Source organism: Sturnus vulgaris, chromosome 15 (genome assembly GCF_052056855.1).
Source record: "Sturnus vulgaris isolate bStuVul1 chromosome 15, bStuVul1.hap1, whole genome shotgun sequence".
NCBI lineage: Eukaryota > Metazoa > Chordata > Aves > Passeriformes > Sturnidae > Sturnus > Sturnus vulgaris.
Window position 1 is genome coordinate 6,866,571 of NC_142257.1, and position 27,344 is coordinate 6,893,914.

General features: G+C 45.8%; 1 protein-coding gene and 1 pseudogene across 1 annotated transcript; both read right to left on the bottom strand.

The window, feature by feature from the left end:
* Positions 1–3,686: 3,686 nt before the first annotated feature.
* Positions 3,687–11,241, bottom strand: LOC148221969 (E3 ubiquitin-protein ligase makorin-2 pseudogene; annotated as a pseudogene).
* An 8,298-nt stretch (positions 11,242–19,539) lies between these two features.
* Positions 19,540–26,952, bottom strand: LOC106859555 (neuropeptide Y receptor type 2-like). The gene is made up of 2 exons (XM_014886895.2): positions 26,629–26,952; positions 19,540–20,919 (listed from the first exon to the last, which is right to left on the bottom strand). Exon 2 carries the CDS (start codon positions 20,879–20,881, stop codon positions 19,718–19,720), a length of 1,164 nt encoding a protein of 387 aa, XP_014742381.1. The 5' UTR covers positions 20,882–20,919; positions 26,629–26,952; the 3' UTR covers positions 19,540–19,717.
* Between the last annotated feature and the right edge of the window lie 392 nt (positions 26,953–27,344).

Sequence of the window (27,344 nt, forward strand, 5' to 3'; positions counted from 1 at the left end):
GGGGCGGGCCGCCCCGGCATGCTGGGCCGGCTGCGGGCCGGGCCCGGGCAGAGCGCGGCTGCACCAGAGCCTCCGCGCCGGCGCCTCCGCCGGAAGTGACCGCGGCAACGGCGTCCGGGGCACGGCGGGGCGGGACGGCGGCCGGCAGGGGTCACTCTTCTGCGCGTGCGCGGCGAGGAGACGGCGCGCGGGCCACGTTCCCGCCATTTCCCGTGAGGGCGGCGGCGCTCGAGGGCAGGGCGGGGCAATTAGTGTTTAATTAGCGCTTACCTAGCAAAGGACGCGGGCTGCGGCAGTAGGAGTGCGTCTTACGAGAACAGCATCGAGCTCTTCGCTTCATTAGTGCGTGCGCCCTCTTCACGGATTTCTTCTTCCTCCAGCGCCCGGGTGCAAGTCTGGGCCTTCCCCTGGTGGAGTGCAGCACCGCCGGGGCAAAGCGCTGCTCCAAGCTTAGGTGGTTCGTCCCAGCAATCACTGAATCATTTAGGGTGGAACAGACCTCTGAGATCGTGGATCCAGCCTATAACCCAACATCAAATAGACCACGCGTACCACATCCAGTCTTTCCTTAAACACCTCTGGGAACGGTGATTCCACCTACTTGAGCAGCCCATTCCAATGTCTAATCACCCTTTTTCTGAAAAAAATTTGTTCAACATGGATTACTAGAGGAACGTGAGTCAGAATATAATACCTGTAAAGAAACCACATACTAATGGATACAGGCTAGTATAAGATCTCAGAGCTATTAATAAAATAGTTTTCCAGGGAAATCAAAAGCAGCAGAACCAGTAAGAATACAGCTGAAACCTGACTGGTGAAGCAGAAACAATCTACTTGAAAATTAGAAGCTAGAAAAGGGCTAGAAGAACTTAATTGCTAAATTTGTGAAGAAATTTCCTGAACTTCCCTGGGACAGCTTAAGACTAAGTCCTCTTGTTGTGTTGCTGATTATGTCACTGCAATACATATATATGTAATTTTTTAAAAAATTAGAAAAGCTAATCAAAACAATTAATTGGGAATGTTAAATCATTTCCAACAGTTACGTAGGAACAGGCTGACACCCACCTGGCTTCATCCTCCAAGTGTCAGGGACTTGCAGAGATAAGGTCACCCCCAAGCCTCCTTTTCTCTGGACTAAACACACCCAGCTCCCTCAGTTGTTCCTCATAGGACTTGTGCTCCAGACTTTCTCAGCTCTGTTCCCTTCTCTGGACACGCCCCAGCCCCTCAAATTCTTCCTGAATTGAGGGGCCCGGAGTCAGTCCATTGCAGTCAGCAGTGGAGTCAGTCCAGCTTCCCAGCCCCACTGAGGAGGCAGCTGGAGTGACAAGCAGCAATCCAGCTGGAAATCCAGAGAAGCTCAGTGCTGGGTGTCACCACTGTGTCACGAGGCTTGCCAGAGGTCTCCCTGTTGGGAAACAGGGAATAACCCCAGGTACTGCAGCCACTCAGGACCTTTGGATCCCAGTGTTATAAATACCTATTATGGTATTGGCTTTTTGCAAATACTAGAGTGGAAATTATATGTGTGGTGTTGAAATGGTTTTTAAGATATAGTTTTCTTTAGGAGTAACATAGGCTGATAAAGTGTCTTTGTATTAAGTGAACTACCTGCTTGGTTGGATAACACCCAGTGAAAACACCTGCTACTGATACAACAGCACCGACCATCTGTAGAAATTAAAGACCACAGCCCAAATTAAGACTGATAAAAAAAAAAAAACCACAGCCAAGAAACACGCATCCTCTAAAAAGGCAGACTCGAGGAGTAGCCATATAAAACAGTTCCTGGAATATGGAAAGAGTTTATAGAAAAATTTGAAAATGCGTGATAGGTCTATGAATATGCAACGGCTGATGAATTTAAGGGATGTCGCCAAAACAGCAGGTGTGCTCTTGGCTAAATGCCAAGTTATAGCCTTTTGCTTTATTGTTTGTCTCTTATTGTCTTTTATTAAACCTTTTAAAATCTACCAGGAAATTTAATCTCGTTTTTCACACCAGCATTTCTTTATCAGCATTTCTCTCTGAATAAGTTTCCATACACAACAAAGTAATCATTTTCTCGGTTTTTATGAACGTTAAAAATTAGTGCTTTACTCCCCTGGAAACAAACAGCCCCATTAGGTTCTCTACCCATAACCCCCTTCCGTTGAACCTTTTGGAAAGCTGGATATTTTGCAGCTATTAATTGAACACGTTTTTCAAATTAGACATTTTTTATTTTTTCTGTATTCATGTCTATTTCTGCGATTTACATCATGACTTCTAACTTTAGATGAATGTAAACCACATATATCTCGTGCCTCCTCTGATTGTGGAGGAGCAGAAAAAGGGGCTTCTCTCGCCAAGCCAGTCATTAATAAACCCCAAAGAGCAGTGATACAACAGCCAGTATTCAATCTGCAAATGGTTATTTATTCTCCAGAAGTTCTGCAGCCATTTCTGTGCTCTGTTAGAGTTTATTTGTGATACTTGGAGGCAAGCTGTCTGTTCTGTGTCAAACACTCCGTCCAACCCCTCTACTTTTCCAAGCTCCATACTTTCATTCAGATCAATACACGACCACTAGAATTTTCTTGGAATTATTACCTAGCCAAATATTTGGAACAAAAAGGCTAGTTGACTTTACAGGACTAATGAACAACAGAAAATAATAATTTAAGAGAAAAACACTAGAAGGAAAACAGCCGTGTTTCTCTTATTGCTCATGGAGGAGTTCTGACAACGGGCAATGCTGTCGATGGCATAAGAAACACAAATTCTTTCCTACATGGGGCGTTTTGACTCTTCCATGGACATTTACATGGCTCAGGGGAAAAAAAATTACATTGACAACATGTAAATTATTTTAACTACACCGTGATAGCACTTCGAGGAGCAGGGGAAGCAGCTGTGTCGAGGTGTCTGTTGTGAGCCAGAGGCGCTTACAAAGGAGCCCCCGCTGTGAAGGAGGGGAAAGGCGCTCTCTCCCCAGGACACTTCATGCATCATTACCTCGGGAAATGAAAGGTATTGATAGAGATTACACAGGGATCTCCCTCTTCATTTTCCTGACAAAGTACAAGGGCCGCTTTGAAGGAGTTCAAAAGACAGGCAGGCACACAGAACTGCAGCAGGTACCAGCCTTTACTTCTGAGGAGTTGACTTCAGAGCCTGCTTATGTAGACGATGAATTGTAACAGTTTATTCAGCTATTCAGTAACAGTTCGTTCGGCTCCAGCTCCCCCACCTGCAAGCCTTCCAAGGCTTCATCCCTGCTCCAGTTCAGCCACCACAATGTTGTCGCATGAGTGCTGTGGGACAGAGGTGTCGTCTCCGAGTGTGATTTGACATCATCTCTTTGTATCACCTCGAACAGCACCAGTTTCTAGGAGGCTTTCATCACTCCATCCCCTGAAACAAAAGCCAAATGAGATTGCGACAGCGTGGCAGCAAGGAGAAAAACCCTGCAGGGCTTGGGGGATCGTGTTCCCCGTGGAGGTGGAGAGCTTAAAGCCCCATGGGACCTGCTGTGGTAAAGGGGACTTAGGAGTAGCCAGGTGGAGCTGCTGTCAGCTGTAGTTCACCACGAACAGTTTCCGTAAGTCCTTCTAAGCTGCTTTAAACCTCCCTGAGACTTGCTCTGACACTGCACTGGTGACTGTGGGGACTTTCCTCTGAGAGTAAAACCACACTGAACCTGTCCCTCTTCCTACGCACACATCTGCTACAGCTCCCATGTCACCGTGCCGTCCATGGACTTTGTGCTGACAGTAACTGCACGGTGGGAGAGCAGCAGCCAAAGGACTGGAGACACAGAAGGAACATCTGTCTGACTGCTGAAGGGTAAAGGAGCCCCTTTCCCTCAGAAAGGTTGCAATAAAGATGTTACTATTTTTAAAATGGCACCAGTGGAAAAGCAACAAAGGGATTTGTTGTATTTCTGATGAATTCTGGTCTGTTTGGGAGCTCTTTGCAAGAACAAACATTAAGGATCTCAGAAATGTTAACATTTTCAGTGTTTCTGGTTATATACACAGGTTTTGAGGGGTGGTAATAACAAAACAAAACTTGGGCTGTTACTGAACTCACAGCACAAAATCAACAAGAAAAGGGACCAAAAGTGCTACATTCGATTTAGGCAGTAAAAGATCTCTTCTTGTGTTATCCAAAACAAAACATGCATTAAACCAATAGAGTTATTGCACCAATCTCTCATTTAATCTAAGATCATAAAAATTTCAATTTCTCTGTAAGGCTGTTCTAGCCATACACAGCACTTGGGATTCCTGTGTTTATGAAACAGAACCCACCTCTCTTCTTTGAAATTGCTTTGGCTCCTGAGTCACCATCCAACCAATCTTTTCCTCAGCAGGCAAACAAGCACATATTTTACAGTCAGTGAAATATGTTTATTTCAAAAAGGTTACAGAAAACATTTTCTAGACATTTATTCTTTTTTTCCTAAGTAACAGAAGAGAAGCAATGATTCATATGACTTCTCTATTTTAGTTGTTTCAAAAAAACTGTTAACAAGGCTTCATATTTTAAAAGGAAATTTGATCTTTACAGTATTCTATTAAATGAGACATAAAATTATTATATGTTAGGTGTTGAAAATAATGAAAGCTAACACAGGAAGTGCAGTTTAAAAGCCTGTCTGTAGAGACTTTATGAAGAAGAGAAACCTAGTGATACATTTGTATAAAATAATGAATAGTGCAGAACAGGCCAGGCAAGTGTTCCCATTTCTTCTTTATTGCTGATAAAGGAAAGGGGAGAGCTTTTGAAATTGGAAATTCTAATTTTGTTCAGATTTGGAAGGTGAAATGGAAACATAACCATTCAAAGCTCAGAGGAAGAAATACCTCCAGCTTTACTGCCAGTTGATCACAGAGCAGCATAGGATATCTGCAAGTATCCAAAACCCACTAAAACTTCCCATGGATAATGCATTCTAAAAAACTGTGTAAGATGAAAAACATAGGAGCTGAACAACTTCTTGTCTAAAGAATAAATTCATCACTGTCTAAAAGACCAGGAAATGTTCCCCAAGGCTTTGTATCACCCTAAGTGTGTATTAGAGAGGATTGAATACAGTGTTGGTGGCTATTAAAGGCAAAGTCTTGATGCAATCTGACTCTTCATAGGACCCAGGATATATTTTCTTTAAGTAAACATTTTGGTCCTGCTCATTTCTTTCCTCAGGAACATCAGGAATAACGTGTTGTTATCCCTGATTAGGCTGGATCTCTCCCCAGTGAGCCAGAAAAATGGTCTTACCTCAATAAACAGATTCTGAGTTTTCTCCCACTGTTTGTAAGTTGTGTTCTCTATTTACTTGAACAAACCACTGTGGAGCCCTGAGCATGGTCTGTGGCACACTCACATCTTCCTGAAATGAATCAGGATAAATCCCTCCTTCCTTTTATGAGCATGTTGATACTTTTGATCCATGTTGGGTGTTTTTCACTGTTCCCAATGCCATGTCTTTGCTCAGATCCCTTTACAGCTTGTGAAGTACAGAAATGTATTTCACTGAATGGGAAATTCATTCATTAATAACGAGCTGCCCCTTATGAAGGCATCACCAGGTGGAATTAGAGTCTGCTTTGTGCTGAGCCTGTTCACTGTGACAAGCCTGACTTGATCTACATGGTTTTTGAAGGAAAAGCTACCCAAAGCTCTGGCCCTTGAGGGTGCAGCTCTGATCTGAGACTTTCCCAGCAGCAGCAGTGAAGCTTCCTCAACAACAGTATATATGCATGTGATGGGAGGCAGGTAAATGCTGCTTCTCTCTCCCCACCTGAATGAATAAGAAAACTGAGGTATAGAGAGATTAAAAAGAATACCTGAAGATGGTTATCTCTCAAACCCTGTAGAGTCACTCACTGTTCAGCATCCCTGAAAATTCAGAATAGTCAGGCATGACTTTTGGGATGCCCTAAAATATTTCCAACCCAAGACCAGTGAACTGGATTGAGATTAACATCTATTTCTGTCACTGTGAAACTGCATCTTCCAGCACAGCTGCCCCACAGCTGTAATCAAAACAGCTGGACTGCAGGGTGACCACACAGCATAACTTAATTTTTTCTCAGGAATGTAGAGCCAGCAAGGAAAGGGAATCTTCAAGTCAAGATCTTGACCCATATTCTCTGGCTGACACTATCTGAAGTCTCTGCCCTGCAGTGCAGACATGAGGCCCGCACATCACACACACGGCTGCACATTACCTGGCACAGGTAGGGATTTGGTCACTGTGTAGCTGCAGCAGCAAGGACCTCTGGGAGAACAGAATGAGGTTCCTCAGGAAGGTTGAGCCTCACCATGTCCCAGCAGTGCTGGTCCTCACTCCTCCCTGATTAAAGCTTCTTCAAAAGGCTGACAGAAGTTATGGACACACTTTCCACTGCAGCAGCAAAGGGCAGCACAGTGTCAGGGGTGAAAGCAAAAGCCAAGAGCTTCTCTCCTGGCACAGCACAGCTGGTTGTCACAATAACGGTAGAGCTTGACTGGGTAGGAGACAGCAGAGTCATCTCAAAGCTGATCTCAGAATGCAAAATTAACAGGATAAATGATAAATTCCACTGATTTCTGGTCCCAGAGCAGCGAGACTGCTTTTTCAATCTGCCTCCTACAAGATAATTAAATACATATTTTTTAGAGATAGCCACTAGAACAAGTTACTCCTTGCACTCACATCTTTCCCTGGAGATGCAATGAGCAACAGCAGAGATGTGAATCACTTAGTGCTACATTGGAAAGAGCTCATTTACGGCTTCAGCTTGTCTGGGATATACAGAACACATCTGAATCTCTCCAGGGTCTTGCTCATGCTCCTGCTCTGCCGTGTCTGTGAAAACAAGGAGACTCAGGTATGCTGTCCAGTGTCATGTCTGAGGTATGTCTGGGATGCTGACAGTTGCACCAGGGCTGGACACACACACACAGCTAGGATAGAAATGGTCTAGCTTCTCCTTCAGTGGGAGCTGCTGGCTTACATCACTGTCCTGGGTTATAATGCAAAGATGTGTATTCTATCACCATCTGTTAAAAGGGGGAAGGGTGGTGATCCTTATCTCTGTGGGAGATATCCTCTGCTGATGGATCATCTGATAAAAATCAGGGGGGACAGTCATCATTATCTTTCCATAACCCATCCTTCCTCCAGAAGATATCTTCTGTTAATGGGTCATTAAGTCCTATTGTATGACTGATAAAATTACATCATCCCATTGGGAGATGCTCCAGCCAGGGGGAGGAGCCAAGCCTTTCCTACCTAGATAAAAACTGAGGTTTGGAACACCAAGGCAGCCTCTTTCCACTGGATCCCAGAGGAAAGTCAGACCTTTTCCACATCATCACTGGACCTTCGGAGGAAAACTGCACCCTTCTACAGGAGCACTGCTTCAACTGAACCACATCCATCATCCAGGAGGATGCAGCCACCATTTAATGGGACTGCTGCCAACACCCTGACTGACAGGGTGTCAGGTTGTATTCTGACTCTGTCAGTGGTTTTCTTTTGTATTACTGTATGCATTTTATTTTTCTTTTTTTTTTTTTTTTTCTTATTACTGACTTGGAATCTCTCACTGGTTTTGCTTTCAAACCAGTACAATCACACAACTGCTCTGGGACAATGCCACTCCAGCAAGCAGGCACTTTACTTGAAAACAATAACCAGCTCCAACTGTCAAGTATAAAACGTGCAATCCTGGTCTCAGATATTAATCTGGTTTCAAGCAGAGCAAACTGAGTGGAGGATCAAGTATCCTGACAGTGACATTCAGAACAACTGCATCTCCCGGTGTTTTGAGCAGCATAATGCCATTGCTAAGCACCATGCTGCTAATCTCGGCTCCACTCTTTCCGCTGAAGGGGAGAACATCAAAGTTTAACACCTGCACCTTCTACTTGGTATCTATCTACTGTCTCTCTCCCCTAGTCCATTTTGAGCTGAAATCCTTGCCTTATCGCATTCAGCAGTTGTCTGATCATTGCAGGAACTAAAAGAACTTGGAGCTGTATCTTGGCTTGCATGACAGCATTTCTAAATGTCTGCAAGCCTCTGGCAAGCAGTGCTTGGTTCCAGGGTCTCTTTTCATATAATACCTTGGAGTGACTTGGCCTGTTCATCACTCTGGAGGGTCCCTGAACAGACCCTCAGTAGCACAGTTTGCACAGAGAGACATAGGCAAGCTGCTTCCAGCCTTCAGAGATCCATCGTCTTAGAGAGGTTTTGTGGACTGTGAAGTAGGATGACAGCCAGGAATGAAGTCCCATACCCATGCTTCCTTCCAACAAGCACTGACTTGTTTATACAGTCCCCTCTAATAATATACTGTTGGAAAGTCCCAGACACAATAATTTCCTTGTCACACTGTAGGGCTGCACCTGTTTATGAATGCCCAAAGGCGTCTATCTCATATTTATTAGTACATTGACCTGTGAATAGAAGGAATGAGCTCTATATAGCACTGTGGTGACTATGAAACTCAAGAAGTCCTAGATGTTATAAAAGGGATATCCAAGAGAGTTTATTAACCAGCAAATTGAGCTACCCCGATGCCTAGAGTACAAGAGAGATAAGGATCTTATAATCAAATAGACTGATAAGAGTGCACGCCCTTGTAACTCTGGATTGAAAACATCAAATTTGCACTGTGTTACAGTCACTGCAACAACGTTATATTAAATTCTGCTTAGGAGCCTCATTTGTAACTTGCTTTCACTGTAGATCACCAGTTATCTGAATGCAGAACTGAAGAATTTTTGCCACAGAACTGTTTTTTTAAGTGGACACAGGGAAAGGTGTGCATACAAGTTCATTAATTTATTTCTCCTAAGATGGTGCAGGGTACCAGAAATATCAGAATACATGGGAGTGTGACCAGACAAGATGAGAACACTGTTACAAAGGGGAAATATGTGCTTAGAATCAGAAGGCAGCTGCTCATTCATCCGTGGAATGGCCCCATAAGGACCCAAGGTGAATCCATGACTTGAAACAGAACTTGAAGAGACAAAACATTAATGAGTGCACTGACAGGACACCGTGTAGCTGCTGCCATGACCATGAGTTCTTGTTAATGAGAAGTCTCAACAAGAGGAAAAAAAAAAGCTGCTGAACAATTCCAGGCACTGTCACCACTAAAAACCCTCCCACACCTGGATTCACAAATGACTACTTTTTTGAGAATCTTTGAGAGCCTGCGAATTCAAGATTTGCTCTTCTCTGAGTATCTAGCAGCATTTTCCAAGTGAGATCTGCCTCCTAGATCCCCAGCTGATGGCAACACAATCATTCTAAGATGTGTTCAATGACAATGCTTTTTGCTGCAGCAGTACAGATGACAGAATTTACAAGCCTCTGGGTGCTGCACTTGTCCTGTCTCAGAAGAGGAAACCAAGGCTCAGCAGTCTAAAATCAACTCATCAGGGATTTAACAAAACTGGAAGAGAGAACTAGCTGAAAATAATTATATTTTCTATCCACAAGGAAATGTAATGTAAGTGCTATTCTTCAAGGGACGGTGGAAGAAGTAGCAAGTAAAGGTTGCCTGAACAGGAGCTACACAGGACAGTGAGAAGGAAGTGACTGCTGCACTCACAACAAGGATGGGGAGTGCAGAAGGATGAAGGCAGCACAAGAAATAGTCCTGAAGTTGACTCAGAGAAAATTATGAGGCACCAGGTGCCTGAGGAAAGACAGATTTGGACAAGATCACTGTGGCCTCCTGTCATTTGTGTCCCTCTGTCCTAGAGAACCACGGTCATTCTGTGAGCATACTCAGAGCTGCACACAAGGCAACACCCACAAAGGGAAAAGTGAAAAACTCCATGACTGGTGCAACTTGTAAGACAACTTTTGCCTCATAATTGTTTTCACCTGTGAGGACTTGAACAATGCTGCAAATGCTGCTGCTTTCACTGTTGTAGAAACAGCCATGGATGAGTCAGAACATGGAAACACCTCAGCTGACAGCAAAACAAAGACTCTGGTCTCCTGCCATAGTGTAGAGGCAGTCACTGTGTTTGGAAAAAGAGTCGTTCCCAATTGTGCATTCCAGTATACAGAGCAATTGCTCAGAGAACCTAACATTTCTGCAGAACCTTGTTACCTCCTTCAGTGCTTTTGTTCCCTGCAAAACTTCCTTCCAAAGACACTTTCATCCAAACTGGCACATTGCCTTTTTCAAAATGCTTGCAGGGCTTTTTCAACACTCTGCTTAAATTCTATAATAATCTCGTTTTTCTTCTGTTTTTCTACCCAGTACACACTGAGAATGACAAGTTTGAATATTACTTGGCACTCTGGACAAGACTTGATGATGGATTTCTTGAACTACTTGGCACATCTCCACTGCCAGATGCAGGACAAGAAGTACATGTGGTTGCAGTTAGAAAGGGTCCCAAACCTCTTCTCAGAGGCTGGTGGTTTCTCACACAGCACTTCCATATAGATGCTTTGACCTGACTGGCCTGGAAAGCAAAGGCCTTCTCCATATCAAGCTCAAATATTGCCCTGCACATCATCTTATGAGCCTTCCTCTGTTCTTGGTTGAAAGGGTGAAGCACTTGCAGACCACGTCTCACTCACGACCTCATGGAGGTACAGACAGCACTGTCCCAAGTGCCACATTCCCTCCACCATGTATGGACACAGCTGCTTCCTGTCACCACAGGAGCTCCCAGATCTTCCAGTCCACTGCAAATTGCTTCCAAGTAGTAATGGGACTTCATTTCCAGATTATTATTCCAGTCTCTGCAGCACAGCACAACTCTGAGGGCACTTCTGCTGCTCTTCACTCAAGCCACATAGATTTCTGTCCCTGAGCATCCTCTTACTCTGCTTGTTCCATGTCATGGTGGGGCTACACTCAGGGGCTGTGGGGGACTGCCAGGGGCAGCACAGTGGCTGTGGCTCACCCCAGGGCTGTGAGCTTCATCAGATCACACCTGTACCTGTACAAGCATTGCAGACACACTGTCCCTTCTGCTAGTACTTGAAGACAGCAGAGGATTTGCTTGTAGGCAAATCATGTGAGAACAGACACTTTTTTGCCTCCCGACACACTCCCTGCATGTATTGTCTGCAAGTCACCTGCTCTGTGCTCATCATGGCAGCACCCTGTCTGGCCCCTAGCCCCTACTTCTGGCTGTTGAACACAGAGAGTCCAGAGGATAGTGACAAGAACAACCAGAGGTACAGCAAATGAGCCCTGCAAGGACAGACAGAAAAAAACCGACCTGATTTAGTCTGGACAAAGTGGAAGAGATGCATGATAATACCCTTCAAATAGGTAAAAGTGCAGTATAAAAGGTAATAAACTATTATCCGTGTCTTCCAGGAGGCAAGAAGCAATAGGTTGCTGTAAGGGAGATTTATTGGTTACAATTAGGAAGGGCTCACATTAGACTATGTGGGTAGCAGATGAAACCACCATCACAGGAGCCTTGGAAGAGATGAGACACCTTGTGATCAGGAATGGTTTAGCTAAATAACTTCCATCTCCTTCACATTTATTTCCTGTGATCTTTTCTTATACTACACACATGATGAAAATACTCCAGAACCTCTCCCCCCTCTCTGTGAGACCTGTGAGCAGTGCTTTAATAACTGTCTCATAGACAGGCTCTTGCCAGGCTGTTCTAGCTGCTTGGGTTTCAATGAGATTAACTAATGTCCTTTTCATTACATAATTAGAAAAAACAGGATTCCAGATGTGTCACAGCAAACCTCTCATTAGGGGTAAAAATAAACCAAGACACAGACTCTCATTTAACAATGTGAAAAGGGTACCAGTTCATTATTTTTTACAGATTAGCCATCCTACATCTGACTACAGCAAGCTCCTGGTGTAGGATCCAACTGCAGACCGACTGCTGGCTATTTCCTGCTGGACTGTGACTGCAAGTATTGGTTTGCAGACTCTGAACACAGGCTTTCAGCCAGCACAACTATGACTGCAGGGCCCAACAGCAAGATCTAACTCCATCAGACCCAGATTAACCTCATAGTAGATATGCACTGCAGTAACTCTCATTTGTATCTCTCTAGATCCTTCCTCAGACTCTTCTCTCTCCAAGATCATCCCTGACCAGCCAATCTGCCCCTTTTATCACACTTATCTTTATTAGTCACTGCTGCAACCCATTAAGGGCAAGGCTGTTCCTCTTCTTTGGTAATTAGCACAACCGTGACCTATCAGGGGCCAGGTCACCTGTAATCTCTTCTATACCTACACAGATACTACACAGCTAATACCCTACTGGGTATTAACAACTCAACTGTCGTTGATTCTACGTGAAGCCAACTGGAATTTCACAGAACAGACTGCAGTGCCAGGCAGACCTTACAAAGACTGCAATGAGATATCTTTGTCACTGTAGCAATCTCCTGTTGCTGTGCTCCTTGAAGCAACAGACTGTTTCAATCACTTCTTGCCAAGGTAGTTTTGTTATCTTACTTTTACTTAATTGGTTACTGCAGGGTTGTCTTGGAGACTTAAGATCTGCTCTTTGAAACCACTGGATTCTTATATGCAACCAAGGAAAGAGAAATGGGATTTTACACAGCAAAGTTGTCAGTAACAAACTGGACCAAAAATGCTGAACCACTGCATAAATGCATTATCTGGTGTCCAGCAACACAGCCATCTGCTGAGCTCAACCTTGGAGATTGGCTCCCAGCAACTGAAGCCCTAAATTATTATTTTAATAGTCATGTCTGAATTCTTGTCCGATGTCAACTGCCACTGTAGAGGGCAAGTCAAACTTTACCCTGGCCTCATTGCCTGGCTTTGCTATCCCTGTGTGTACACTCACCAGCCCTCAAGTTTGATTTCCCCCTCCCCAGTTTTCACATGTAGATCTCTTGCTGATTCCTCTTTTGAAGGTTTTTGTTTCTGATCCTCAGATCTTGGCTGACAGGAGTGCAGCCATGCTGTGTGCTGATTGCAGCTGGCAGGTGGATTAGAGCCCATTCAGATGGCTGTGAAATGCCTCTGCGAGACAGAAATGGCAGAACAATGGATTATTTCACCATGAAGAGCCCAGAAACTGATGCAGACAGTCACGTTGAGGAGACAAGCTGAGGAGCATGAAGACATAAAGCAATTTTTGCTTTCACAAGCCCCACGAGATCTTTCCAGCTCAAAGTTTTGGAGATCTGCTGCCAGCTCCCTTCCTCCTCACCTAAGCTGGTTGATTTCTCTGAGGTACAGGATGTTCTCAATTTTTTCCAAAATATGTGGGAGCTACAGTTGCCAAGTAACAAAACCTCATCACTCTTTTCCTGAAATGCATAATTCCTCATTTCTCAGTATCATGGAATGGACAGATGAAGCTGTAATCTCGACACTTGTTCAGTATCAGGATCATTTAGACTCCAGTCTTGCCTCTGGATAAATCTATTGGATACAGAGTTCAGGGTGAGGAAGGGATCTGACTGCACTTTTGTCTCTCATCTTCAAAAACAAAACTGGGGATGCATTTCACAATTCGTTGAACTGACTCAGTGACCAGTGTAATGAGATTTCATTAAGAATACAACAACACTGCAGCCAGAGAGAGGCAGCCTGACTATTTTTCAAGAAGTGTCCTTCCTCCTCACCTACTGAAAAGCACTCCTATGGTTGATCCCAAGCAAGGTCAGAACAAAGCTGATAGATCGCATTCCTTCACAGGAATTAGGAGCAAAATTCAGCTCATTGTAGTATTTGTGGAACTAAAGAAGGTCCACAGGACAAACAAGATGATGAGGGATGAAGAAACTGTGTTAGGAGACGTGAATTGAACCAGCAGAGAAGAATGCTGAAAAATAAAGACAGCACCAAGGATTGTAAAATGAAGAAGGACCTAGGTAAGCTCTGGTTCAGCTGCTGTCCAGGAAGTCCTGGAACCAGCGAGCATTTGCTGAATCTAATAGGGAGTTGGTATTAACAGATAAAAGGAAGTGCTTTTTTACACTGTGCAAGTAAACTTCTGGAACTGACTGCCCTGGGAAGCAGACAGAATTGTCAGAGTCAGGCAGCAATTAGACAAAATCACAAGCAAAAAGTCTAGACATGGACACTAAATGCCCTAGGCAGGGATGTCCACTTTAACATAGCTGATACAACAATTGTGGCTGTTGATAGAGGAATGATGGAAATGGACCACTAAAGTGGCCAAGCAGGCATGCTTTCCCTAAATAGCATCTTTTATTGCCTCAATCTACAACAGAGTACTGGACATGATGGATCTAGGTTTGCTGTTATTTCCTACTTGTCTCTAATTTGATAGAGGCTCTGTTCTTCCTGCACCATGGCAGAGTTCATTCCCCTTTGATCCTGCTCCCAGTAGAGCCAACAATCTACCACAGGTTACATAAAGAACCACATAACCTCCAGATTTCGTCCAAGGTTCATCTTCTCCTGAATATCTTGACATCTTGTTCTCTCCCCAAATTTCCTTCTCCCTTTCACACACCAGCAAGAAGCACCATGTGGCTGAGCTGCTTGTGAATCTTGAAGATGAGCAGTGTCTGAAAGTTTGTGACACATTAGCAGAGCAACACAGTGACAACTCCATGCCTGTGCACTTCAATAAGCTAGTTATAAACAAGAGGATTTCTCCTCTAATGTTCCCAGTCCTTGCTTCCACACTGGAGAGGACTGGACTAATGAAGATTTCCTCCTGTGAGCTCCATGAGGCATCTGCACTATTCCTTCTGAACTCATTACAGTGAACAGAACATAGACCAGAAAAAGCATTCTTTGCTGGCTATAAATCATGAGTGTCACTAAGGTATTGCTATTAGCAGCAGAAAAATGCTTTCCTCCCCCAACCTCATCCAGCCCCGTGTACATACAACACTTTGGCAAAGGGTGATGGGGTGTCTGGATGGAAAATTAAATAGAGGTTGTGTTGTCTGAAGATAAATTGGTATCTCCCTTGGCGTGAGTGACTTTGTCTTTTTCTGATTTGTCTTTTAACTTAAAAAACACTGAGACTAGAGATAAGCATGAGCTTTAAAATCCTAGCCTTTGTCCCCTCCCAGGCTCTCCTGAACAAGTTCTGTCTCTCAAAGGAGCTCAAAACGAAGATAAATGTTCTGGCAGTAATATGGAATATTATTTTTGGCACTCAAAGAATCTCAAGCTAGATAAGGAAAAACTGAAAGGAAGACAAAGCTCTGTTTTTTTCAAATGTGAGTGACCAAATTCTGCTTACCCATAAGAACACAGAATCCTTTCTTTTTTTTCCAGATTATTGCAGTAATTCCTGATTTTCACCAGAGTAGCTAATTATGGAGCCTTATTTAAAACCCAGCACATTCAGAAACCCTAGTGGAATCACACAATAACAGAACAGAAAGACAAAGGCATGCAAAGCCAGTGCCAACTCCCCAGCTCCTGCCCAAAGGCTAATTTGATTTCAGACCCTGTTAGCTGTAACAATGATAAGATTAACACCTGATATCAAGGGAGAGCTGAACTGTCTGAAACCTCCTTCAACAGAACACAAGCTCTGGCATATTAGCATATGTTAGAGGAATGCCCTCTTTCTTGGACTAGTATGTATTTCCCTATAGAGCCTTTGTACAAAGCTCAGAGCAGTGTTTCTGCTGATACATTTGTGGGTATGTTGAATAAAACATGTGCCATTTGACATTGTTTGCTTGGGCTTCCATGGAGAATGGGAGAAGGCACCTATTACGGGAGGGCAGAGAGCCATGAAAGGCTGAATCTGGCCTATCAAGAAGCAGGATGAAGCACAGGCAAATGCAGGAGCATGTCACATTTTTGATTCTGAGAGAGCCATGACCAAAGGACCCAGCTCACCCTGCATTGATTGAAGTGCCAGCTGTATATATTGCCTTAATACAAGGAAAAGTAAAAAGCCCAAACCTTTGCTCTCTGTACATGCATTACCTCATTACAGGTGTGTATGCTTTGAAAATTAAATGGGAAAGGATTTTCATAACAAGCTAAGTGTTTTAGAGGCAAAAATGTTAGTGCTCAGAAAGGCTCCTGTGTCCAAAGCACAGCCTGTCCTCTGCAAATTTCAATGTGCTTTGTTAAGGCTGGAAGTTTGATAGGAGACTCTGGTTCTCAAGAGCTCTTAGAGCATCCTGTTCTAAGGAACTATAGTTACTGATGCTGCTGGTTTTAAACTAAGAAGTTGTCACATCTCAGCTGTTCTTGGATTTGACTGGCATGTGAAGAATGATTGCATGGAATAGCTAGAAGCATTGCCACCTGTTGTGTCTATTCAAAGTTAATAATCTTCTAGGCAATTAAGAACTGTTCAGTGGTACATTTTATAATACAAGATTTGTATGATGTGACCGGAAGGAGGGTGGTAACATAAGAAATAGAGCACTTCTAAAGGAATTCAGAATCTCCCTCCTAAAAGCTGTGACATATCCTCAGGTCAGCTCAGAGAAGCAGCATATTGAGAAGGATGTCAGCAAGAATGAGGAAGAGCCTAGAGGAAATTCATTTGGCCATCAGGTACAACTGTCTTCCAGATAAGCTTTGATGAAATGCTTGTTCATTTTCATTTCTGTTACCGTGTTTCCAGCTCTGTAATGACATACCTCATTCCTGTCAGCTGTTGTGTCAGTGACAGGAGTCGTTCTGTCCTGTGTCAGTAATGCCAGGGCCAGCTCTGCAGAGAGGAGCCCAGCTGGCCAGGCAGTCACAGATGTGGCTTTGGCAAGGAACAGGCAGTGGGAAGATGACTCCAAGATTATCTCTAACTGCTAAAGGATATGTCCTTTACACCCACAGAGCAGGGTCATACCCTGTCCTGAGCTCTAAATAGTTCAAAAGCTTAAAAAGTTGCCAGTCTTTGGTTTCATGGAACTGATCATGGCAATAAGACCATCTTTAGCAGAGCATTAATATTTGGGGAACCTTCATCTCCAAGAGATTTCTGTTTCATGGAAACAAATTAATTCTTGTCTTCTATGCAGTCACAATAGTTAAACATACTCTTTATCTGCTCTGATCACCCTTTGTTAAACAGCTTTGCTTCCTTGCTCCCCACCTTCTCTTGCTCTGTTTGGACACTGGACACCAAGTACTAAACAAAACAAGAGAAGGTGGGGAGTACTCTTTCCCTCAAAATGTGCTCTTTCCTTCAATAGAGGCATCACAGTTTTCCACAGGAACATGGATGCACAACTAAGAACTGGTTTCCTTGCCAGCAGTGGATGGGGAAGGTTGTAACTTTTTCCAATGGCAAGGAAAAAACAGCGAGCTCACTGGCACAAATCTATCAGTGAAGCTGCACAAGTGTATTAAACAGAGCAAACAAGAACTTTGCTGTTACCATTCAAGTAAATAGTTTCTCCCTCTCAGTTTGCTCCAGCATAAAATTCCCTCTGCCCTGTACATGCCACTGCCAGTACTAATTTTTTAAGAACTTGGATCTGTTTATTTATTTATCCATATTTAGTTTAAAAATCTGGGCTCAAAATTAAACAGTCATTCATAATGTCATTATCTGCCTTGCTCTGCAGTTAAATACTGTGTGTGGTGTCACAGGACAAAACCTTTGGCGTGGCCTCTAGAAGAGCAATTTAGCTCCTCATCCATCTTGCCTGGCAGTATGATTGGCTTCCAAGCTTGCACTGCTAAATTTGTTATTTTACTCTGACTTACATTATTGAGTGTTAAATCACTTTCTGAAGTGTTTATTGGTAATAGTTGAATTCTTTCCATGCATTTGAGCTACTTTTGAAACATAAACATTTCCTTGTATCTTGGAGCTTGATGGAAAGGTGGAGAGAGTTCCTCAGGAGGATGGATTGTAGAAATGACCAGCTCATTAAGTAGGGACAGAATTTACCAGTGCTGTGGAGGAGAATATCCTCCCCCTTCCATCAGGATGAAACAGCAAACTCCCACTGCCACTCCACAGCACTCACACGTGTCTTGGTTCTCCCATCATGTCTTGACCTGTTAGGAAGCAGATGATGTGTTTACTAGAACACCAATGACTTCCTGACAGGATCTTCACAGATCCTGAATCTCCCTGGATAGAAATCCAGGCTGTGATCTGCAGGGTCAGGTGCTGAGGAGGTTATTAGGCATCAACATGCCTATGGTTCCAAGTGAGAAGTGTGGTCTGCAGCCCCTCCCTGGCACTGATGTCTCTTGGGAAGGAACCAGAAACAACTTTCTTATACCTATTTAGGAAAATGGAGCAGAGGATCAGAGAGCAGAAATAAACAAAGAACTTAAAATCTAGTGTGGCAGTTGGAAGCTGAGCTGGAGAACAAAGGCCAGAGGCAGGTCAAGCTGGAGAGAAGGAAGAATTTCAAATAAGACTTTGGCAATTGATCTCTCGAGGACCCAGATGTGACAGCCCAGGAGCCTGATGCAGGCCCGTGTACTCAGTACTGTAGGTCCTCTTACCTCTTGCCCTTGCTTCAGTGAAGACCTACAAATCAAAGTTCTTCTTTTCATTTCATTTTTAATGAGGAGGTCTGTTGAGTCTCTTTCCTGCATCTGGGAGTTACTTTCCAATCTGATGAACACTGACTTTTAGAGATGACACCAAGATCACAGTAGCAATCAAGGCTTCTTTGATGGCAGAGCTAAAAATACACTCCCCAGCTGACAGAAGCCTTCAAGAGGAGAACACAGAATTTGGTTTGAAAGAATACATCTTCCTTAGTCTCCATGTCTTCTGCCACATCTGTGACAACCATGCAAGCTGGTTACATCTGTCTTCTGAAATGAAGCACCCATATACAGACCCATAGTACCTTCAGCCTCAGCAAGGGGAAAGCTTTAAACTTCTGAATGCCTTGGAGAATGGTTTCATTGGCAGTTTTTTGCCTCTCTGGTCGTGTTGGCATATATCAAGTTATTGCATGGCAGGAGCCACGTCTTAGGGTCTTTAGCAGCCTGCCTCTGCCAATCCCTTAGGAAAGGAAAGAGCTGGGGCAGCTGATAAACAGGGCTGAACTTGAACATATCTGCTTCCCTTCCTGCTCTCCTCCCTGCTAATTCCAGGGTGCTGGCACACAAGCCCTGGCTAATGAGGCATTCCCAAAGCCCTGCTTCTGCACTTGTAAAGGAGACTGTGGTAAGTAGTGCCACTGCCACCTCCTGGGCTTTCTGAGGACTTGAGCACATCCCCGTGGGCTGCAAATGCAGATTTATGCAAATGTTGGGCAAGAGATCACAGATTGCCCAGCTTAGATCTGTGCCAGCCCACTCTCTCCACAGGTCAGAGGAGTGATGGCACTAACAAGCAGGTGTTTGCAGAACAGAGTGCAGGTCTCCCTCCCCTTGGAGGCATTAGCTAAAGATGGATCATTAAGGCTTTTGGGTAGGAGACGTACAGATGAACAATCACACACAGTATCAGCTGCACATTTGTAATGTGTTATGTGTCAGGGGGTAAAAGGTTGAGCAACCCACTTTGGCAAATGGAAATAGCAAGAAGGGTGTATTTTTCTGGCTAAATGAAAGCCTTCTCTGTGTGCTATTTTTTTGTGTCTCCATGCATAACTTGATCGCAGTGAAAGGAAAAATTAATATATTTGGTCAGACAAAAATGCACCAGATTTATTGTTTTGAGAGATACAGGGGGTATTTTTTATTTCTACATGGCTGCTGTAGCTATAATTGGCAGCACAATGTTCTGCCAAATGAAAGCATTCACCCAAGAATGTCTCTGGGCCCAGCCAGCCTCAATGCTGGAGGTGAATGTCCCATCCCTAAACCTCTGTGGGCAGTGCTCCATTGCCAGGAGTCTGTTTGATGCTCCCATTTAGGGTGTTGGCCCTGAAGATGTAAGACCTCCCTCTAACTGACCCTTCAGTGTGGATGCTTTCGGGCTTGTTCTGGCAACGGAAGAACATAAGGAAGCCATTCCTGTAGTTCTTGTTCATCCATCCATAGAGCAGGGGGTTGACAAACGTAGAGCACATGGCCCCGACATGGAAGACAGTGTACAGGAGTTTGTACTCGTGGAAGATAAGAACCAGATCAAGATCGATGGCAAGCTGGAATATGTGGAAGGGAAGCCAACAGACTGCAAATACCACAACTACCATCACGAGCATTTTGGTTGTTTTCCTCCTCCGGCACTGGTTTTCATTCCTAGAAGTGGGACTGACATGGTTTTTCAGCTTGAACCAGATCCTGGTGTAGGCATAACAAATAATTGCAAGAGGAAGAACATACTGCAGGAGGAGCATGGACAGACTGTAGATGGTGGCATCTCTGTTGTTACCAGAGGGCCATTTTTCTGAGCAAACAGCCATTTTGAGGTTAATGGATGGGATTTCCTCATATCGATACTCCCTGAAGATGGCCAGAGGCCCTGCTAGGACAGCTGCTGCCAGCCACATGACAGCTATGATGGTGAAGCTGAGCCTCTTGGAGATCCTGCTGTCTAGGTGGAAAACAATACAGCGGTACCTATCCAGGGCAATCACAGTCAGGGTGAGAGTGGACACGTGGACACTCAAAGCTTGAGCATAAGGAACCAGGTGACAAAGGACAGCTCCAAACTTCCACTCATCCAGCAGGGTGTACACTAGGGTGAAAGGCAGACAGAGTGTGTCCACCATCAGGTCTGCCAGGGCCAGGTTAGCTATGAAGAAGTTGGTGACAGTCCTCATGGTCTTGTACTTCACTATGATGTAGATGACCAGGGAGTTTCCAATGAACCCCAGCAGAATGATGAGGGAGTAGGCAGCAATCAGGATGACCTGGACCCCCAGGATCTTGGTGCTGTCCATCATGACACTGCGGGACCCAGAGAGATCCTGGGTAGGAGTGACAAAGTCCTTGGCATGCCAGACATGTGGCAGGTTCTCATCTAATGCTGTCTTCTCCATGGTGAATGTGCTGTTGGCTCCCTCCAATGGTCCCATGCCTGGCCTGATACTTTCTGTAAGGAGATGAAGGAGGTCTGGAACACAGACATAGCAGAAGTGAGAGCATGGGTTACATTCATCTTTGAATGAGATTTACTTGCCTACAAAAATTCCCTAACACCCTAAGAACTAGGAAAGGAGAGGAACAAGGCATCTTAAAGTCAAGGTGCCCTTCTCCACCTCCCCATAACAGTTTATTTATTTCTAGATTATGCACCAGGTTTTTTCTGTTTCTTATTTCTTACCTCTCCAGGTGAAAATATCTGTCCCCCTGCCTCTGTACAAGCTTCTGCCACTGTTCCTGATAGTGATGCTACCGTCCAATCCCCTCCAGCAGTGTCTGCTGTCCCTCCCAGTAATGTGGGTAGTACAACCAGTGCCATTTTATGAGCCAATCTCTATGACCCAATGTGTCACATAGTCATTCCCTGGCCCTCATTATCAGGCCCTTGAGGTCCTGTGAACCAACTAGGCAAACCAGTTTTCTTCTTCCTTCCCCTGCCAATCTCAAGGTTCCCAGGAATCAGGCAGTTGTTGCCTTCCTTGCTGGCTTTGAAGGCCACAGGCACCCACCCAACACCCAGGTGTTGTTCATGTCCCCATCACAGGAGAGGGAAGTGTGACAGCACACAGAGCACAGTTACAAGTCCTAAGTAATGAACTACTGGACAGTGAGACCCATGGACCCTATGGCCAGGAGACACCTTCACCATCCTGTGCTTTCTCCAAGGATTCAGTGAGTGGCTCATATTCTTTTATAGAATTTTTGATTCTAGATTATGATTGTTACAATGATACAACAAACCATGTATTAGGATTTTTCCCAATCTGGAGAGGGTCCAGATGATTATAAATTGTAAGTTGTATTATAAATTTCGTATTACTTACATGATTAGAAATCATAAATTATTTATAAATTCTGTATTTTGCTATTTGTAGATTGTACTATGTTGATTCTGCTTGTAGAAATCCTGTGCTGTTTCAATCATAAATTCTGCTCTCCACTAATCATAATACCCTGATAAAGAAACAAAGCTTTAACTGTCACCATGATTTAGTGCCATCTTCATTCTGCCAAGGATCCCTAAAAGAACCTCTCTGTCCTCTCAGTGTTGGTGACACCCAGGCATCCGCTGGCTTAGCAGAGGAGGGAGCTCCTACAGGGCATAAACCACTGAAGCTGTGAACAAGCCTCCCACAGAGCTGCTGCTGAGCATCCAGGCACAGACAGGCCAAGAGCCAGAGCCCCAGAATCCATCAGCAGCATCCATCAGCCTCCTGCCACGTGGTGCTCAAATGCCTGCGTGGGATGGCTTTGGGAGCAGGGAGCCCCAGGGGCCACAAGTGACGCAGCCTGGAGCCCTGGCTGGCATTAGGTGCCACTGGAACGGCAGAGTGTTGTCACAGCAGGGTGTTCATACAATCCAAACACGGCAGGAGAAAAGCCAGCTCTGTTACTGGCTCCTCCTCAGGCTCCATGGCTCAGAATTGCTGTGGGCTATGTGGAGAGGGGTGGCCTCTCACATATCCCCTCTCCCCAGCACTGTGAGTGGGGCCCCACTCCCACTGCAGACTTAAACAGAAGTGAGCAAAAGTCATCACTGTGCCCAAGCAGGGAGGTCAGCAAAGCACTGTCTTTTCTCTGACCTGCAGAGAGAGGGGAAATGCCCTTTCACTAAGGAAGGGGGGCAGAGGGCTCAAATGAAGTAGGAATTAAAGGCAGGCTGCTGGGTATCTTCTCAGGCTCCACTGGGTTTGTCCCAGAAAAGATGTGAGCCCTGCTGACTGGGTGCTGGTGGGCTTCCTGCAAATCCCATGAAAGCCAAAGGTTTAAGGACAGCCTGTCCTTGGGAGGAGAGAATGCTTTGCAATTACATTGCAACCTAAACTAAAACGTCTGCTTGTCCTGTCAGCCCTCCTCAGAGCAAGGGTTGTGATTCCCCCTCAGGAGCTGCTCCCAGGAATCTGCCTGGCTGGCTGCAAAGCCAGGACTCTGCAGAGGCCCAGCAGAAGAGCTGCCTGCAGTAAAATCATCCCTGCTGGCACTCTTTCCCTCTCCATGTCCAATTACTGCCTAACATTTCACTCTGAGGACTGATTTATGCCAGTGGTTCCTGTAAATGAGGTTATTGGGCTCAGCCACTGTGAGATAGTGGACATCATGTAGCTACTGCTAGAGGGTAGGAAGCAGAGGAAAAAATGGGGGGATTTTCTAAGGTCTGGGTTTGTTTAAGGGTGATCTCAGACCTCCACAACACCCCTTCCCCAGCCTTGGAAAGACCAAGGGAAAGCTCCAGCTTCTAAGATGGGAGAGAGGAGCCCAGAGCCATGCCATACAGCGGGTGCAGTGGAAAGCAGAGCAGGGGAACAGGCAGGGCCCTGGGAAGGTGGCACAGCCACAGCCTCTTTGGCAGAGTCTGACCCCCTGGCAGACACCTGTGCTGCAGCCAGCCCTAAGCAAGCCCCACTGACAGGAGAGTAAGGTCAGCCAAGGAAACAGCAACTGCCAGGGACACTTTCAGTGACTGTACTTTCCCTCCTTGCCACCCATCTGGGATTTAAACCTGGATTATCCAGCATTACTTATCACTTGTTATCGCCTTTTCTGTGGCTTGCCTGTTCCATTTATCTTCCGTACCCAAGTCCTGGCACCACACCAGTGGACACTCCCTTCTCTTTTTCTCCATTTCATCCACCAACTGGCTGCCAGTTCCCATGCTCACATCTAAGCCTATTTCCTTTTGCTGGAGACTGGCAGCTACCCACCATCTGAGAGGAGCCAGGAACATGATGGCTACTAGAGCTGCTTCACTTCCTAACAAAATGGCCTTAATGGAGTTACTATTTGATTTTGTTTGTTTTGTTTTTTCTCCAAAGGGGAACTATTACAAATCAATTAAGACATTTTAATTAAGGGACAAAATGATTATAATAAATGTTACACTCCAGGGGCTGTCTGGAGGTCACTGGGATGCTGCTAGGAGTGGACTGAGGTCTGTTCCAGCAAGTAATGGAAGTGCTGGCATATGTGTAGGCTGCTGTAAGGCCCAGTGCCTAATGGTCCTGCCAGACTAGATGAAGAAGTCCTTGGAGCTGAGAGCCAGCTGCTATTGGGACAAGAAAGCAGCGGGAGAGATCAGGAGGAGGCAGAAATACCATCCAGGTCCTTTCCTCTGTGCAGAGTTGTCATGCAGAAGCAGAGTGCTGCCTGTATCAAGATAACCCTAACCCTCAGCCTCTGCGCCAGCTGAGGTTCAGCCTGAGGCAGGGCTGGGACCATGGGATGGCTCCCAGTGAGACAGAGCTGTTCCCTGTGCCAGCAGGCTTCAGCCTTCGGGAAGTGGGGAAGCACAGAGGAGCCCTTCACTCAGCACACTGCTGTCAATGACTGGGACAGCGACCAAAGTGACAGCTCCAAAATCCGTTCCTACAGAGAGCCTAGATCAGGTGCCCTGGGGCTTGTCCACCTCTGCTTCTTGGGGCACCCCAGCTCCCCCCATGTCCCTGATGCAGCCTCAGGCATTCAGCCAGACTGGAAGAGGCACATCCAGACCTGGAAGAGCCATCTGTAAAGCCTGGCAGGGTTCAGAAAGCAGGGCTGAGGGGTGGGCAGAGGGCTGGAGAAAACAGAGCCTGTTAACTAGAATTTCTCTTTTTGTCCAAGCAGTGAGACTGGAGTCCATGGAATCAAAAGGAGGGAGTGAAGGGACTTGGGCCAGTCTCTGCTCTTTGGTTAACAACAAACTCTTTCTACAGTGATGCTGGAATGTGAGAGCTGAGGCTGATGGATACTTCCATGGCTTGGCTCACTGATTTATTCCATGCTTGTCCTTCCTCCAAAGCAGCTCAACACCACCAAATCCCTTAATCTCCAACAGCCCAGTCAGGAGCACTGACTCATCTCATTCCCAGACCCATATCCAGGCAGACGTCCATGACAAGGAGGTCTGAGCCCATCCCTCATCATGAGAAGCTGGTGGTCATCCTGGGACAAGCCACCTTCTACCACCTTCATGTTCCCTTCCAACACTCAAGAGGCAGCAGTGTTCAGTGTCCCTGCACCCCACAGCACAGCACTTAAGGGAGGACAACACAATAAATGGGGACGTGGAGGTTAACCAGCCTGCCAGAGACCAGAGAGCACATCCACGGCAGGGCTTGGGCAGAGCCCAGGTTTTCTAACTCCAGCCTTCTGTATTCACCACCAGAGAGGACTCTGCATCTCAGCATAAAACCTGCACATAGATCTCAGGTACTGCATGAAAATGCAAAATATGACTGATGGAGGGGAACAAATTTGGTCTTCTCTGTGCAGTGGGCAGGTTTCACGACAAACAGCAGCTCTGGATGATTACCTGAAGCCAAAGAACAGATAGTAATTATCCCAGTTCCTTCCATCTCCAGTGAAGGATTGACTGCCTTGCTATAATACTCCAGCAAAAGGGGAGACCCTCTGACCTGCACACCATCTGCTGCAGCTTTGTAGGTTACCTACCCAGCTCAGGGCGACTGGTGCAGAAATCTCGTGGCATCAGAAACTCATTGCCACCCAGAACTGCTCCTGGGGGACCCCAGTATAGAACTGGCACTGGGAGACAAAGTGAAAGGATGAGGAGATACACCAAGGATTTCCTGTGGTTCCTCACACTCAATATTTTTGTGTCCCTGCCTAGGCTGGAGCCATGGAAGACTCTGAAGGAAACAAGGCAATGAAAATGCCATAATCATCCAGCTCAGGACAGGATGAAAAAGGAGGTGGTGAGAAGAGATCTGTTTGGCAGGGATACATGCCTTGTCTTGGGAATTTATCCTACAGAAAGCAGGGGGGAGAAGTGCAGGGCCTCTGCCCTGTGGGATGTGCTGTGGCAGCAGAGCAAGGCTGGCTGGGACATAGGTATCAATGGGTGACACTGTGATGGAGACACACTCGTTACTGGGGCTGCAGAAAGGAAGAGACAGCATGCTGAATGGATCCTGGTTAACCTGGGGAATCTATTGCCTCCTGAAATTTACAGAGTCTGGGGTGGCTGAGACAGTGGAGCAGAGGAAAATAAGAACTCACTGACAGAGCAAACAGGAAGAAAACACAGTATCCTGCTTTGGGACACACCAGAAACTCTGTAGGTGAAATGCATCTGCAGCAGGACTATAAGAGGATTTCTCTGTTCAAGGACTAACATGCAATGGGTGCTGAGAGAAAGCAAGCACTGATTTTCCTCCTGTATCCCATATCCCCTTTTGCATCTCCTTGTCCGAGGTCACTGATCTGTGGCAGAGAGCCAAGTGCCAGCAGCGTGTGCAGTCCCAGCACAGAGGAGCTGACAGAGGTTTGTACCAAGCCACGAGGAGGCAGACTGCAGGAGAGATCAGGATTTCTCAGACAGCCACGCACCTCAGCCCCACACCTGCCCCTCTGGAGCTGTATGTGCCCGGGTTCTGCAGCACCCTGGAGCAACCTGCTCTCCTGACTGCTCTCACTCAGCATCCTGCCTCCCACACTCCCTGCTTCTGCTCGGGGACCTTTCAAAACTCTCCTGCCAGTATCTCTTATTTGCTTTTTCTATTCCAGCTCTCAGGGCTGTCAGCCCCCAAATCCACTTTCCCAAAGATGCTTGGACTTTTTTTGCCTGAACCATGTGGCATGGACAAGACCTGGCCCCATCTCAGCCCTGCTGCTCAGATGAGCCCTCCCTGACCCACCTGCAAAGGCCAGAGCATCCTCCTCCAGGAACCGAGCCACTCACCTCCAGTTATCGTCTCATCGCTGCCCAGGATGGAGCACTTGGTCCTCTCCACTCTCTGGAAGTCAACCTGTGGCAAAGGAGTGGAAAGCACTTTTCTGCAACTGTCCTCGGAGAAGAGAGGAAGTCAGGTGAGGCTCTGGGCTGCTGGAGAGTGTTTCATCACCAGCAGTAGCTTTGGAAGCCCTCCCTGAGCACCGGAGAGCCCCCACTTGCAGGGTGACTGACAGCCCCTCTCACGGAGCTGGATGCTGTCTTCGCTCCTGAATGAGAGAAAGGCAGAGAGCGTGTGTTTAACAAACAGCAATGGAAAGGGGGAGGGAGTCTGCTGCTGCTGTTTATACAGTGTTCAGCCACTGAGGGGCTTCTTGCATCGAGCAGAGAGAAGCTTTTCCACCACATACAGTTTCCTCTCCAGGGAGAAGTGCTGGGAGCTGGAGCTCTGCAGGCTCCCTGTCCATACCACAGTCTGGGGCAAGTGTTATCTGCTCTCACTCCACAGCTGTCCCATGTCCTCAAGCTTTAAACTCATTTGGACAGGCACAGTCATGTCCAGAGGGGGATCTACCCTGCAGCAAGAAGTCTGCAGGGTCCTGCAGCTCAGCAGAGCTTTCACAGACCTCCCTGCACCCTCCTCCCTCCGAGTTTGCACAGTGCACAGAGCAACCTGCAGCTGTGGGACAGGACTTCATGGAATCCTGAGATACAAACACAAGTAA

Bases quoted from the DNA above. Each gene is read 5' to 3' on its own strand.
- LOC106859555 (XM_014886895.2), bottom strand. From the start codon at position 20,881: ATGGGACCATTGGAGGGAGCCAACAGCACATTCACCATGGAGAAGACA.